Source organism: Sorex fumeus, unplaced genomic scaffold (assembly GCF_029834395.1).
Source record: "Sorex fumeus unplaced genomic scaffold, SorFum_2.1 ptg000100l, whole genome shotgun sequence".
Taxonomy (NCBI): domain Eukaryota; kingdom Metazoa; phylum Chordata; class Mammalia; order Eulipotyphla; family Soricidae; genus Sorex; species Sorex fumeus.
Window position 1 is genome coordinate 8,299,846 of NW_026606157.1, and position 17,101 is coordinate 8,316,946.

General features: G+C 41.4%; 1 protein-coding gene across 5 annotated transcripts in view; it reads right to left on the bottom strand.

Moving 5' to 3' along the window:
* The window catches only part of SOX5 (SRY-box transcription factor 5), a 445,641-nt gene that overhangs the window by 209,073 nt on the left and 219,467 nt on the right, over positions 1–17,101 (bottom strand). For all 5 annotated transcript variants that reach the window (XM_056134640.1, XM_056134639.1, XM_056134637.1 and 2 more), the window contains exons 5-6: positions 15,218–15,390; positions 9,095–9,163 (exon numbers count right to left, since the gene is read on the bottom strand). In XM_056134640.1, coding sequence (XP_055990615.1) covers positions 9,095–9,163; positions 15,218–15,390 — 242 coding nt within the window. The remainder of the gene's footprint in view (positions 1–9,094; positions 9,164–15,217; positions 15,391–17,101) is intronic.

Sequence of the window (17,101 nt, forward strand, 5' to 3'; positions counted from 1 at the left end):
GCTAATCACATAGAAGGTCATATGGGACCTAATTTTAGATGCAGATATTTGAACCATTTTTTTATACCAGAAACTATTTTATATCCTCTGCATCCCACAGCCTGTCCTCTTCTTTCACTGAGTTCCTTTAGGTGCTCCTGGAGGAAAACAAGGAGACTAACAAAACAATATAGGAAATAATGACTCTGACACTCGAGAACAATGAAGGAACATCCCAGAATGTCAGATGCACCAATCAATTTCCTGCTTCCTGAGAATAACTTCGAGGACTGGGGAGCAGATGTCAGGAAAAAGAGAATTCTGGAAATCTATTTTATTCTTTAAAGTCTGGGGCAATTTCTGAAGAAAAACAAACAGCATGAGGAAAAAACAAAAATGGAAAAAAAAAACAATTTGAAAACTTTAAAAAAGATAACGAATATAGTACGAGGCACAGAAACAAGAGAGTATCCTATGAGATTATCCAGAGAATCACATGTTGATTTCTATTTCGGAATGTATAAAACACCATTTATTTAATTCGAATGTTTAAGGAGTAACATATAACAGGTAATATAACATATAACAGGTAATAATAACAGGTAAATCCTAGTAAGTGCCTGTGTAGACTTAAACATATACAATGTATGTGAATATGCATATTATAAACATTATATGTATATATTTATAGTGCACATGATGATAACGGAAGTTGGGAGTGAGAGGGAATCCATCTTTATCTCAGTAGGCAACTATCAAAAGACATTACATTTAACCAGTTTAACAAGAAAAGAGGAGTGGATGAACAACCTAAAAGTACCGACTGGAAAAACTCCAACGACATACGAACACACCATGAAGGAAGAAGGGGTATAGATAAGGTGTCAGTGTTGAGGTGATAAAAAGTTGATTTCAACGCGGATAAGCCAGAAAAAAGAACATGATAGTTATATCTTTGACGTACAGAAACTAATATGAGGAGAGTTGGAAATAATGGTTGTGGGATGGAGCAATGGTGGTGGACTTAGTGTTGGAACATTGAATGTAATAAATCATGGAAGAAATCATGAACAACTTTATAGCAAAAAATAGAGAGAATATTAAAAAACAAACAAATATATGTAAGTGTCTCCTTCTCATAACAGGGTTGGAGACATCACACAGCCAGAGTTGTGCCTGGCTGTTTGTGTCTTTCCTACTCTCTGGCCCACCTCTGAGGTATGTGCTGTATCAACAGGCTCTCTTGCACACAAACCTCTCTCTGTCTACTGCCCTTAGCCACAGAGATGCTTGTTGGACAGTAGAATAACAGCAATGCATGACATTATTATTAGGTAATCACCTAGAGCCTTCTTGGTAAAGGGAAGCTTTAAGAATTTAAAAGTGGCTTCCGGGCACGGCCATGGCTCCAGAAGCACAAAGACTTAATGCAGAGCCCAGCAGCTTGCAGCAGAAAAGTGAATGGACTATGCGTTAATCCATGCCACCGTGCCTGCCCGGAAGGGAAAGGGTGTTGCTCCCTTCCGCCTCTTTCCCTCTGGACAGCAAAATGGCAGCCACCTCAGAGCTTTTTGGAAAGCCAGGTATGAGGCGATTGTGATGGGGCAACTGAAACCTCATGGGAAGGGGGGCATTCCCAGCTCATCCTTCACGTCCTACCAAGGTCACGAGTTGCCCCCCATGAGCGGCTCTTCGGCACAGCTATGACTCTAGAGCCACAGAAACCAATCTTATAATTATCTGACTCTCGGCATAAATACTTCCAGGCATAATAAGTAAAATATCAGAAATCCAAAATCGTGATCTTGGCCGTTCGACATCATTTGGTTCTTGTAACCAGCTGTAGGAAACATTATTTCACAATGCCTTTTTAGCAGGTCTGATTTTGGGGTGTAAACTCTAAATAATAATGGTGCATCTTTTATCGAAACAATGAATCTAATCAAAGTAGATAGAGTGTTAACTAGAATTCATCTGTCTCACAGGCATTGGGAGGGTTGGGAGGGGGGCATATTGGGGTTCTTGGTGAGGAAAAATAAGTACTGGTGAAGGGAAATGTGTTTGATGATTGCATGGCCAAGACTTAAACCTGAAAGCTTTGTAACTTTTCCCACAGCGATTCAATAAATTAATTAATTAAAAAAATTAAAAATAAAAGGTGGCTCCCTCCAAATAATAGGAGTGAGCTGTACTTGTCCATCTGTTCTCTGAGGAGTGGTCACTTACAGTCCCTGAACGCAAGTTCTGCCTGGAGAAAAGTCTAAGAGGCAAGTTATCGGAAGAGCCACTTCCTTTATAATGTATCTGAACACCCAAAACTGCATCCTGCCCACTTGTGATATATTTTATTTCACATGGCAAAGCATTCATTGTAGCTCAAGGAGTTAATGCATTTCCTTCTCAGGTTGAAATGTTACCTTAATTGCATGGTGTTTATTCTTGGCATTTCCAGCCTCCTAAAGAGACAGGTTACTTTGCAATCTTTTTGTGCTCATAATGTGTGTGGGGTCTTGTTGAGGGGGATAAAGTGCTTCCACCTTACCACACTCAGAGAAAGAAATCATAAATCAGCAGGTCAGTCAAGTACTATTATTTCACCTTTAACGTTATTATGTTTTCAATACAATCTTTCAATGGATTTTATTCTGCATAATAATTTATCAAGAATTACCAAAACTCTTAATGAGCTCAAAGAACTTTGGCTCCAATAAAATGAAACCTTTATCACAAATTGGTTGAGCCCACAATGGCAACTTAATAATTCAATTGTACAGAAGTCAAGTTGAATTTTTCACATTGTAGGAATAAGTTCCCTGGGAAAGAAAATTCATTTCAAAACTTTGGCCCATTAAGTCTTAAATGGTAGAATATAGGTGAAAGAAAAATTAACTGAGCCAAGACTCAGGAAACTTGGAATTCAGCCATGGATACACAAGTAACAACTTATGTGATATAGGACAAATCTTAGAACCTTCTTGATTACAGTTGGTGAAAGTCTAAATAAAAGTTATATAAAATATTTGCAATTCAAAGATCATATAAATTTGAAGCACTGAGCTCACAACTTTTAATACCCACTAATATATTTTCATCCTAATCCAACATCAGCCATACATATGGAGTGCTTTTCTCCTAGGCGCAAATTTCTGCATTCTGTGCTCATAACCAGGCCACAGAGTTTAGCTATAAAATGAACTATTTGTGGCCCAAGAATTCTAAGTCCCATTTAACTGATGGGAGGAATGAAACTCAGAGGGATTAAGCAATATTCCCAACATTCTGAGACACGAAATGCAGAGACTGAGTTTTGCGACACTAAGTGTAGAATGCCTGTTCTCTATCTTTGTAAAAGTCATTTAATATAAATAAAATTGTATTCCATAGTTCAGTTATAATCGTGTACCACTAACATAGCTCTTTCTTACATATTATGGAATGTCCCAGCTACCAAACTAAGAACACAAGGGAGATTCGTTCTTTGTTCTACCTCTAGCTGTAAATCAGTGACCCAAATCTATGGTTACTCATGCAAATGCTTACCTTATGAATCAGAAACAATGGGAGGGTGTTAAAAGCAATTCTTTGAAACCAAAAGAGTACAATAAACAATAGCTGAAAAAGTTCATCCAGAGGGTGAATGCTATCCTTTAATAAAATCTCTTATGAACGTTCAAACAATAAGCGTTCTCTTAGGAAAATCATGGCCAAACACATTTTTTGTAAAGAATTAAGATATCTTTAAATTTTCCCTGAAAAATACTTTAAGTGGAGTTCATTCCTGTGCATTATCTTGGATTGACACTATTAGACACTGCAAAGAAGCTTAAAATCCTTTAAGTATTAAGGTGAGAGGAAATCATTTAAAACTACCACAATTTTCACACTCACTGTCCCTAAAAGAAAAAGAACTTTCTTCCATCCAAAACTTTAAGATAAAATAGAACAGGGTCTCAAGGACCATTCAGTTTGCTGCACTAAGGGAAGCTGAGTAGAGGCTAGTTGCTGAATTTCTTTCAAAGGTTTTGGTAACCATAAATTGCAGAAAGATGAAGCACTAGTTAGATCCATTACAGGAAACACGGGCTACTTAACTAGCATTGTTAGAAACAAGTTGATTTAATGCAACATTTCTCAACCCGGGGTGGGATGGGTACAAGACACCCTATAGGTCTCCAGGATATTCCCAGGGCATCACAAATAAAAATTGTGTATGTAGGGGGCATGGCATGAGACTTGGGGGCCAACCAGTTGAGAAGGAGTACAGAGAGGGCCACAAGAAAAGTTGAGAAACACTTGATTTTCATGGAAAAAAAGAACCATGGAAATAAAACTGCTAAAAAGTGAATAGTTACAATACAGTGAAAGTAAAAAAAAAGTTTCCCTCAATAAGAATTTAGAAACATTTTTTTCTCTATTTTTATTTAAATTTCATATTGTATTAATGTGTATAAGATGTTAGTTAGATACAACTTTAAGTAGGAATATAAAATGTTCCATTTCTTTAAAGAAAATAAAAATATTGAAGGGAAATGTTGCTGAAGAGTTGCAAAACAAACTGAAACAGTGTTACAAAAACTGAGACTTATTTAAAAAAACATTCCTGAGGATTATTAAAATATCTGACTTTTTATACTTACTACATGTATAAACTCGTGCATACAATTTAATTGTATGATGTATACTTTAATGTAATAAAGATGTCTGAATTTGCCTCTCACTTAAAGAAAATTTATGAAAAGAATAAGGGAAATGGTTGGGCACATCATCATTCTATTATTTAATAGCCATTTTGAGTAGTCAAATTTGCCTGATCTCTTTCTCCATCAATCCGATCTGTCGGATAATCTAATGTCTAATAAACTGCATGTTTTCACCAACCTTTTGTCCAAGTTCATGCCTTAGCTTTGTGTATATAAAACTGAAACACAATATTAAAGATAGTCTTATCATCTAGTAACATTACAGCCAACCAAAGCATCAATGTAAGTTATGGAATACATTTTTCTCTACTGTATAAAAATATATATAAAATATCTAGAGAAGCATCAATAAAGGTGATTAAAATGTTTGTTTGCTTATTTCTACAAGGTCGTAATACTACCTCTAAGAAGAAAAATGTGGTTTGCCCTTTCAAGTCTCTGTTCTCCCTTGAAAAAATATTCCTCTTTCTTTTCCTTCACATTTTTCCAAGGAAATTTTGTCCAATAAAAACTATCTTGCTTCACAAGAAAAGAACAAAAAAAAAAGAATAAGCCAAAACACAGTTTTCAGATATCAAAATATAGTTTTGTAATATTTGTTATAAATCTGATTCATCTTCCACTGTAGTAATTATGAATTTTTCTCATCTTTTGCTTTGTCCGACTGCTAGGAAGAAGAAATAAACAGAGGGAAGAAAGGGGAGAAAAAACATTTCCTAAAGAAATCTGGCAAGAGATTGACTGCCTCAGGACTGAGCCTCACAGAGAATGAATGAATCTGCTAAGAAATCCAGGTACACGGGGTTGGGTGGCTGAAACAGACCTGATCGAAGTCAGGCTATGCAGTTTCCCCCAACCCCCACCCCCATACTTCCCTGTCCTACATCCCCATACTTCCCTTCCCTACCTTCCCATCCGTCCCTTCCCTACCTCCCCATAGGTCCAAAGCCCTAACACCCACTCCATGATCCACTTGGCTGCCATGAAGCTCGTTTTCCATCCCTGTTCTAGAGTCTCATAAAAAAAAAATCTCAGAAGAGATCAACGAGTGGCTAAATTCCTTGCACATCCATTCCCAGTAGAGATCTGCAGGGCCATCCCGCCCCACCAAAGCCTTGGCAGCTGTTCCCACCCCCAACGCTGCAGCCATACTTCCCAGCCTGAGTCTCAAAGACTGCCGGTGAAACATCCTGAATTTCCTGGAGGCTTTGCAACCATGCAACATCTCGGAACTCTACGACACTAACACACATACCAGTAGTGCATCCAATTGGATGGGATATAGCATAGAAACCAAACAATCTAGCAGAATATTAACGCAGGAGGTTTAACTTGGGGCAACCTCTTAGTAAACCTTCAGACAAGGACTTAATGTCCCCATGGTGAGATAGAAGTTTCACATATTTTTTTCTATGCAAATATTTTTTTAATCTTTCTGTTAACCACTTAGTGGTAACAGTCAATATAAAATAAATTATTGTGGGCCTGCTACAAGCTCGTTGGGTGGTTAGGAAAATGAAGACAGTGGTGGAGGGAAGGTAAGTGTGTGTGTGTTGGTGGGGAAGGAGAAATACGGTAAGGATTAATTAAGGGGGAAAAGGCTGGGCTGAGCATTTTAAAATTTGTAATCATATCCCTAATCAGTGCTTCCTATAAATGTTTGAGCAATCTTTCAACAGACTGGGTAACTGAAAGATATCGGTGACCTTCGTATTAAGTGTGAGACTGTCCCAAATGATCGAGTTATAAAATATGTTTTAGAAATAGCTTTTGTTAATGAATACACTAGAAGGATAGAAACGAATTGTTTCAGATTGCAAAGTACTCATCTTGTGTCCAAAACAACTTACTTTCCAGAATTTTTTCCCCATGTATTGGTTTGATGGGTTTTACTACCAATCTCAGCATCACTTTCTTTGGGAGTTTGTTGGTTGCTTTTTCCATGCTCTAAATAGCAGAAGATAACAATTTTGCTATTTTGAGCCTGAAGAAATTCTAAACTTTGAAACAATTTTTATTTGTTTTAGTGGCCACATCAGTGGTGTCCAGGACTTATTCCTGGCTCTGTGCTTAGGGGTCACTCCCTAAGTTAAGATAGGACTTGAGGGACCGTATGAGGTTGAGAATCAAACCCGAGTCGGCCACATGGAAGGCGAACACTACCACACCAGCCCTCCATCATGAAGACTTCTACTCGCATTCAGAAAACGTTGTCAGTGAGAAAACAACCTGTGAGTGAGGACCAGAGCCATAGTCCAGCAGGTAGGGAGCTGGCCTTACACGAGGCCGACCCAGGTTTGATCCCCGGCAACCATATGGTGAGCAGTGTCAGGAATAATTCCTGAGTGCAGATCCGGGAATAAGCATGAGTAACACCAGGTGTGGCCCCCCAAACAAAGAAAACAAACAAAAACAAAACACATACACACATAGAAAAGAGAACAACCCATTAGCAGTTAGAAAACCTGGGCCGAGGAGAGGGCACAAAGGGTAGGGATGCATGCTCTTCCTGTGTGGTACCCGGATTTGGCTTCTGTGCAGGGCCTGGTCTCCTGAGCACTGATGGGAGTAACCCTCCCAGTGGATGTGACCCCAAACCAACCAACAGAACCAAGCCAGAAACTGTCCCTGTGTGATAGTGAACATGTCTTTCAACATGGTTTTTGCTCAGTGGAATAAAGTTTATTGGAATAAGAACTAACATCATCCTGTTTTGAGGACAAAAATCACATGATGAATATAATTACAGGACAATTTCCCCCAAAGACAGAGGTGTTAACAAAATCTGAAAGGTCAGACAGAACACAGTGTTTAGAGAGCCTTTTACATTATTCATAGTGTGGGTCTTGATATATTTGGTCATTCTGCCTAACTAAGGCCTCTTTCAGCCTCATACAAATTACAAATTTTGAAAAGTATTGGTACTTGTACGGCATCAAATTGAAAATGCTATGACAGCTGATCACCGTACTGTTGATTATACATCTATTTTAGAGTAAAAACCACCATCATAGTTTTATCTTGGATTTTCAAGGATTGAAAACACTTTATTATTATAGCAATTTATTTTTTCATATATTTTTTAGTTCTTAAGCCACACCAACTGATGCTCAGGATTTAACCCTGGCTTTGCACTCAGGGATCACTCCTGGCAGGCTTTTGGGTGGGGGGAGTAGACAAGGTGCAGGGGTTCGAACCCGGGTTTGGTCACATGTACGGCAAATGCCCACCACACTGTACAACCTCTCCAGCCTTGATTGAGGACATTTTAAACATAGATAAACCCGTGCCATCAACTAAAACTCAAAATCCAAATTCCCAGAGTGAACCTAAAATCCAGGTCCAGTTTAAATTCTTGGAAAACCACACACCAATATCAACAGATTGTGTCATCTGAGTTGCAAGGGGCGCATGACCCATTAAGGCAGGTAGAGACGCCTGGTTAGAACATCACATCCAAAAGCTTTGGCTCCCTGCATTTGTGACTGGTTCACTCAAATCTCAGGTTTGAGGTCAAACTCTCAACAGAGAACTTAACTCTAATTGGGTTGTATAAGCCAGAGTAAAGAAATTAAGTCCAGTAGAACCGACTGGATGGAATAGAAGTAACTTTGCCGGCAAAAGAGTCTAAAGTGATTACACAGGAATGGAATGAATCTTGACAAGTTTGCCTGCCGTTTAGGATATTTACACTTAATAAAATATGTTGGATTCTCAAGATATAGCTGAACTTCAAGACAAGGATGAGTTTCTCCCAGAGCAGCTGACTGATCTCACAGTTGCTTCCAGATAGGCAATGTTCCATAGAACTGGACACACAACTCCTGGAACCAGATTCCTATTTCCACCTTGCAACATACTTTCTCCTCTTCAGTTATCAAGCTTCTCTCTGCCTTTATTAATACTCCTCATCAGGATCAATTTCCACGTGAGAACAATCTACAGTTTGAGATCCCTTTATTCAGTTTCTCCAGACAGAGTCAGGGTGGGTGCATACGGATTTGAGCACCCAATTGTGACATTCCCTAAAGTGTCCCTGGGTACCCCAGCTAGTTCCTAATTGAAATCTTATCATCTGTGGTGGCACCTTTGTCATTGAAACACTCAAAGACTGGCGTATCTCAAACTCGGAGGAGAAAACGCCGACACCCCTAACATTACAATAATTTCTTCTCGATTCAAGATGAAGATTCCTGTCAGCTTAGCCTGGAGACCCCTGACTCAGCAGGGCTTGTCACCTGGGCCACCACTTGCCTGTTTCTCCCATGACAGAAAGCCCCATAGTATAAACTAAAGAAAACTGCTACTTCAAATGGGCTTTGAAGCTCATTTCAGTTAGGTCATCTAAGAAGGGGGGAAAAAAAAAACTTTTTTTTTTTGGTAGCAGAAATAGGTATGAAATGATGATTTCTGACCTGGATCTGTTGCTGAAGCAAGTTGATTTTGTGTTGTTGCTGCAGAAGCTGCTGCTGTTGTCTCGCGATCTGTGGAGAAATCGCACATGTATGACTTTGATAATGATGATGATGATGAACTTTTGGGGTTTGGGGAACCCATCCAACAGTGCTCAGGGGATTATTCCTGGCTCTGTGCTCACGAGCGTCCCCTAGTGGCTCAGGGATCTAGCTGGGATGGACTGCATGTAAGGTGAGATGGTGCCTTCCTGCTACACTCTCTGGCCCTCGACACCAACAACTTTAAGCGCTCCTGTAGTCCCAAGGGGCTGGTTGCCACTGTTCTATGTCTCCAAGTCTGTCTGGACCTCCTGAAGCTGGGGAGAACAGAGTGCCGCTACCCACAGGCCCAGCTTCACCCCTGGGCACAGCCAGCATTCCTGAGAAACAGCTGTGCTGCTTCAAGTCTGCATCTCAGTGAAGCCCCCGGCACCCCAAGGATTACCCAATGCACACGAAACGCATGAACTTCAACCCTTTTGTGGAAAACACACTCGGTAGAGTCTCCTCCAAGAATGCCGCATACAAGGGGCTGGGAGAGGGCATGGGCTGCGGAGCACTGAGTCTGAAGTAGCAGGATGGATGTGCAGTAGGTATGATAGTCCTTAGGGGGGTCTGGCATTTTTTTGTGCTGGTGTTTTCTGATACTTTGCGCATTTCTCGTCTCTGCCACCCACAAATCCCTAATGTGCGAATTCTTCAAAAACACACATTCAGGCCTCTGCTCCCGGTCTCCTCTACGTGATCTTTTCTTTCTTTTCTTTTTCCTTATCTTTCCCCTTCCCCTTCCCCTTCCCCTTCCTCCCTTCCTCCCTTCCCTTCCCTCCCTCCCTCCCTTTCTCCCTCCCTCCCTCCCTGCTTCCTTCCTTCCTCTCTCTTTCTTTCTTTTCTTTATTATTTTATTTTCCTTCCTCCCTCCCTCTCTCTCTTTCTTTCTTTCTTTCTTTCTTTCTTTCTTTCTTTCTTTATTTCGTTTGTTCTTTCTTTTTTCCTCTCTCCCTCCCTCTCCATCCCTTCCCCTCTCTCTCCCCATCTTCCTCTCTCTCCTTCCCTTCTTCCCTCCCTCCATCCCTCCCTCCCTCCCTCCCTCCCTCCCCTCCCCCATTCCTCTCTCTCTCTCTCCCTCCCTCCCTTCCTCCTTCCCTGCCCCCTCTCCCTCTCTTGCTCCCTCTTTCCCCCCACTCTGGTTTTGAGCCATACTTGTTGATCTCAGGGTAACTCCTGGCTCTACATCAGGGATCACTCCTGCTGGTTCAACATGGATAATATAAGATGCTAGGGACTGAACCCGGGTCAGCCTCAAGGGCCTTGCCTGCCATACTCTCTCCAGCCACATGATATTCTTCTGTGATTCTTAATCAAGATCCAGCCTCTTATTTTGTTAGAATTCGGAATTTTTTTGTTTTACCCTCAGAACTCAACTCTTAGCACCTTTCCTGGACTCTGACCTCTCTGGTAGCCACACAAGACATTTGTCTGTCTTATGCCCCCTCCTCCCCACCATCTGGCACCTTCAGTGGCTCTGCCTGCAAAGGTTGCCATGTTCTGGAAGGCTCCACTTTGGATTTCCATCAAAAACAGTCCTTCTATTATTGCTTCTATCCCTACGTCCACACGGATGTCAAGGACTTCTTTTTTTTTTATTTTTTTTTTATTTTAGCCTAGACCTCTGCTTTATTGCTTCAGACCCATTGATCTAACAGTATTCTCAAAGGAACTTCAAATTCAGCAGAAAATTGAACATGAGACCTGACCCTCGGCAAGATCATTGGAAGTTTTTCTAAGGCTAAACTAGCATGATCAATCCAGCTATTTGCTCTTAGACAATTTTTCTACATCGAGTTACTTCTGCTGAACATCCTATTATTTTATATTTAAAAATTATCACATTTCAAGCTCCTACGTTAGCGAGTCATCAATAGTCAGGGACGTGGTCCATAGTGTTCACTTTGTTCATTCTCTACAAAAGTGCCTCAAAGAAGTGTAGGGAATTGACATTTGATAAATAGACGTAAAAAAAAAACTAAACACGCTTCCATTTGCATGGCATGGGACAAGAATTCCCCTGAAAAATGTTACTTTGAACCTCAAACACTATTATGTACAAGCTCTACTCTTTTTGATTTTTGGTTTTTGGGCCATTCTCAGAAGTACTGGGTATTATCTGGCTCTGTGCTCAGAGATCTCTCTGGGTAGCTTGGGGTTGAACCTGGATCAGGCTTATCCCTTAGCCCCTCTCCAGGCCTAAGTTCTAAATCTGATTATGTTACATTAACTATCAGTTTAGGTAAAATATTTTATCCTTCAACCAAGGTAAAACTCTAGTAATAAACTGATATTTACAGAGCCCATCACTCTGAATGAAAGTTCAAAACCATAGCTGCACATGATTTTTTTATGCTTGTTCTGGATACTGGTGCAATTATAGATATCTTCGAAGATGACATAAAGAAACACCTTTTACTAAAGAAAGATAGGAAAGGAGATGGAAGACAAAGGAAGATTCTCTTCCATTCTACTCTTTACTTCCACTATCAATATATCAGATGACATTTAAATCTTTGTAGAAAAACTTAAGATTCCATCCTGAAAAATGATCACAACGTAGCCCTCTGACTTCTTCCTGTTCCGAGCTACATTTATCTCTAGCCTGGACAGTTGGGATAATGTCAGATTTGTTTTTTTCCGCTCTTGTTTGCACCCTACAGCCTACTAGGACACTTGGAGTCACGTGATTCCTCTCTGTCACACTCAGGGCAGAAGCCCTGGGCATACAAGTCCTACTTGGCCCTCTAGGATTTGACTTCATTCTGTCTTTCCCATTACACTTTATCCTCTTTCCTGTATCTGCCTCTTACCCAAATGCTTCTGCCCATCCCATTATCTCTTGTTCCTTCCTCTGGAGGATAAACCCACCCTACAATCAGCTTAGGGATCACTCCTGGCGGTGCTCAGGTAACTGTATGGAAATCGGGGATTGAACCCAAGTCAGCCATGTGCAAGGCAAGTGCCCAACCAATCCATTCACTGGTCCATCCACTCCCCTACAATCACTCCGCTTCAACCTGGAGACTACTAGCCTTAATCACTGTATCACTTTCTCCCTTACCTCCAAGAGTCTGATCTGATCTTTCCTGAGCTCCCAGATGAAAAAAAGCCCATCATTCTGTCATCCCAGGACAAAATATCTGAGTTATTTTTCACTCGAATCCCAACAACCTACATGTGTTGTTTATGTATTACCTACTCCTTCCCAACTAGAAATCAACAGGGGGAATTTCTGTCTGATCTAAAGCTCAGCGAATCACAGTCACTTTAAGGGAAATGGGTATCAGATTGGAGCTCAGGACGTACTTGGGAGTGAAATGGGAGATAGCCTTGAGAATCTGGGGCAATCTTGGGCAGTAAAAAGGTTCCTGAGGGATCTCTAGGGAATATCAGTGTACCCAGGAAAAGCATACAGTCTCGAAAGATGGGATCAGGAACATCCCATGGGGGTGCAGAGTGAGGAATGTGGGGAGGAGGGACAGGGGAAACTCTCACTAGAAAAGTTTGTGAACATGACCTGAAGGGCAGGCAACCAGCATTAGGGTCCTGGTGACACTTCCCGGGTTCTGCTGAGCATACTGGGGAGCGAGGGAGGATGACCTTGGAGCCAGCGCTGGGTCAGGGGTTGGTTGGGAGGTGCAGAAGGGGTGCAGAGACCTGGCACCTGGGGACCATGAGGGAAATCCTCTCAGACTGCAGAGACATCGCTGTGAGCTCCTCTCCAAGCAGGAGAGAGTCTGGGAGAAACCAGGGTGTGCAGAAGGTCTGAGAAGAATGCAGAAAGAAAGCAAAGAATTCTAGAATCCTTAGATATTCTCGGACCAGAATGAGCAAAAGAAAGAAAAGAACCTTGTTTCTCCACGAGTGAGTGCTCAAGGCATCTGGAGAACACCAGTGCTCTCAGACCCACCACATAGATTCTAAAGTAGATGCACTACCGAGACACGATCCCATTGGAGCATCTTCCCTCTCAAGGGCTTTGAGAACTTTCTGGCTGTACAAGTAGACAAGGAAAGAGGGGTTGTTTTCTAACCTCACATGGGCAAGCACTCTCTCTTCCTATAAATGGCAAATGGGAGGAATACGCAATATAAGTCCACTTTCATCTTTAAAAGATAAGGCATTTAGTTAGAAATAAAAATGCCAAGTTTGCAGCATAGAGGGCCCACTCACTAGAGAAGAATAATCAAAAGCAGAGGGTTCCCTCCAATGCAGGAGGAAATAGAATGAAAACCACTGGTTTAGAGGACTTTGTAGATTATGTGTATAAGTTCCACTGACTAATTTTATTTTTTCAGACGGGGAGATATTTTGGTACCACACCCAGCAGTGCTCATGAGCAACTCCAGGCTCTGTGCTCCTGGTGGTGCTTGGGAGACCATGAGGTAACAGGGATTGATAGGGGTTGGTCACATGCAAGGCAAGCGCTTTAACCCTTGTACTCTCTCTCGGCCCCCAAATCCCCTTAGGTACGTAATGGTTCTACCACTGTAGACAAGAGCCTAAAGTCCTAGATAAGATGGACCACCTTTCTCTGCGGGCTCAGCCCACCACACCCTCTGCCTTTCCTTCGCCGTAATCCCAATGTTCTTTAACTCCAATGCTCATACATTGCCCCAGTTCATCCCCCCTATACTTGCCAGTTCCTGGTACCCAAGTTTCAATTCCACAGAAACTACCCTCTTGAAGTTCAACACTTAGAAAATTCTTGGGTTGATCTCTTTTCCTCACACTCCCAGTGATTGGCCATGTCTATGAGCTGAGCTTAGTTCTTTCCCTTTCTCTTGAGCTTGCACTGCTCCTCGAATTGAAAAGCAGGGAACCACTGGTGCAGGCCCTAACCTGGCACCTCTGGTATGTCATTTTTATCCGAGTGCGACCACTGGCTCTAACTACTGAAGCTAAGAAAGTCTGCTTTGCCGTACCAGTCAACATTCATGAAATTCATGTTTGGTTCCTTCATATTATTGGTCCTTCTCAGAAATTAATTGGTAAATTTCCCTTGTCCATTGATAAGCATCTTTTTTCCCACTACGATTCAGGGGCTTGGTCTCTCAGCTAGCTGAAATGGCCCAGGAGTCACAGAGTCTGGTGCAATTATCGTTTGCTGAGTGACATCTACTTCTGGACTTTCAACTACCAACTCTCTGCATACAATCTAAGAACTTCAGCTAGCATTTCTCTATAAACGGTTAGCTGGTATTTCTAGACGTTTGTCACATGCTGGACAACTTGACAGCAGCCCTCATTCAACTCAGCCAAACCATCTGCTCTTCCAAAAATGTCCGACTCCTGACTATCCCTGTTGCTCAAGCTTAACACCTTTGCCTTCTCCTCTTTGTCCACTTGAAAATCTCTCGTAACCACTATTCTTCTACTGCTCTATTCCTTTCTTTTTATTTCCCCTGGTCCTCACCCTACCATTAGATTCATATTCCTAAAGTGAAAAAAAAAATAAATAGAATTTCACTCCGCTAGCTGATTCCCACCTATTCTGCAGAATACCCACCAAACACTTGTTTCATGAAATACTTCAGAAGTTCCTCCAGGAAAATGTCCTCCTGATCCTTCTGACTTCCCGTGGTTCCTTTGATTTTTTGGGGGGCCCTGAGGGAAACGACTGGCAATGCTTAGGGCTTACTCCTGAGACTGTGCTCAGGGATCACTCCTGGCGGTGCTCAGGTCAACTGTATTGGAATCAGGAATTGAACCCAGGTCAGCCATGTGCAAGGCAAGTGCCCAACCACTCCATTCACTCTGGTCCATCCATGATTCCTTCTGCTACTTCTCTCCAGATGTGCCCGAAGTTCACCTTGATTGTCATTACTACCTTGTTACCTATCACCAACATAGGACAGAAAACTCTTAACACTGAGTTCCTGTTTCTTTGCTTTGGAGTCTTGCTTTCTTGATGTCCTTCTTTGAGGCAGGAGGTGTGGGGGTGGGGTGGGGAGGGGTAGCCTCCCGCCTTCGTGTGAGCTTGGGAGAGAACCTAGAGATGGACCAGTACCCTGATGGTGCTCCCAGGGGACTCACCTGCTCTTGCTGCTGCTTGGCCAACTCCATTTGCTGTCGCTGCTTCTCTATCTGAGACGCGGCCAGTTTCTTCTGCTCATCGTGGGCAGCCAGCAGCTGCTCCCGTAGACTGGTCAACTGGTTGATCATGCCCATCAGCTGCCTCTCCTTCTCAGCGAGGCTTTCGGGAGTCCCTAAAAATAATACGGCAATACAACACACATACAAAAGGAAATTAGAAGAATTAATTATCAATGATACCGGCACTGTCACAGAGAAGACTGTTTCCAATGCAGCCTTCAATACACAAGCATAAAGACCTGTCTTAAATTTGTATTAAGACAGTCAAGACTTTATTGCAAACCATAAAGCCCAAAAGTAAAGAGAGAGTATGGGGGGATATTCTCTGCCATGGAGGCAGTGGGAGGGTGGGAAAGTGGGGGTATACCGGGGATATTGGTGGTGGGGAATGTGCACTGGTGGAGGGATGGGTGTTTGATCATTGTGTGATTGTAATTCTAACAGGAAAGCCTGTAACTATATCTCATGGTGATTAAAAAAAAAAAAAGACAATAAAGAGATAAAGACTGACATCCACTCTAAGTCATCAGAATAAGCAAACATTTAATTTCACTTTTATATGTGATAAATAATTTCATGTATTATCAAATAATATATCAAATAATAAAAACATTTCCTACTATTTATTTATGTATTGCTTTTTCAGGTCACACCCAATGATACTCAGGGATTAATCCTGGCTCTGCACTCAGGAATTACTCCTGGTGGTGCTCGGGGGATCATATGGGATGCCGGGGATCAAACCCGGGTTGGCCGCGTGCAAGGCAAACAACCTACCCACTGTGCTATGGCTCCAGCCCCAACTTTTATTTTAAAGGTAAATAAAAAATTATTAGCTGAGTACCCCCTATATTTATAATGTTCCCCTCTGAGGGCTGGTGGAAACAGAAGTTAAAGTATGATTCCTGTTCTTAAGGAGTTTTCTCACAAAATTAAATAATTAGGGGGGAAAAACTATAATTAGTGGAATCTGGTAGTATCACTTCTATATCTCCTTCTCTCAAAATAGAATCTTAAAGAATTAAAATTAAGGGAATCTTAGATTAAAAGGAAAACATCTTGGAGCTAATCAAGTTATAGACGGCTTTCTCATATGTCACTTAGAGACCTGCCTCAAAATCAGACTGTGGCAGAGAAATATTCAAGTTTAAGAATATAAATGAAGGTGATCATGGCATAATGAAATGTGGTTGGCAAACTAGCAGATCACAATTATGGCCACCCAAGGTTACAGCTAAATTCAAGATTTGGTGAAGAAGTCACGGCCGACATTTAAAATAAATAGCATGCTCAAGGAAGTTAAAACATGCCCGTGAATCTTCCTAGTCAGGTTAAAATACTTATTTGATACACTGGAAATGTGAGCAGTTCACTGACAAAGAGACAGTATTGCTTTTAATTGTTCTTTTAAAATTCACCAGGTAGACAAGACCCCATGGTAAAGTACTAGTAATGGGAGAGAACATACTTTTTAATTACAATTTTCACTTCAAATATAAGACACTAAGCACTGTTTTAATAATGCATTTGCCACCCGTCTGTGTAATTAAGTAGAAGGCTCTGTTATAACTCAGGCCCCCTTCTTCGGCCGACAGCATCGCTCTTACCAATTTCCACTGAAGAAGCATGCGCCTTCTCCAGAAGTAGTGGATATACTTAGCAGCTTATCATTTGCATGTGTCCATTTGGAATGGGAATAATACAAATGACATGGGCTAGAGAATAAATATCCAGAAAATAAATTCTGTATTGAATACAAGGCAAGAATTATGACTGACATTCTTTATTATGGATATTTGGCCTTGTTCAGGACAGGTATTCAAC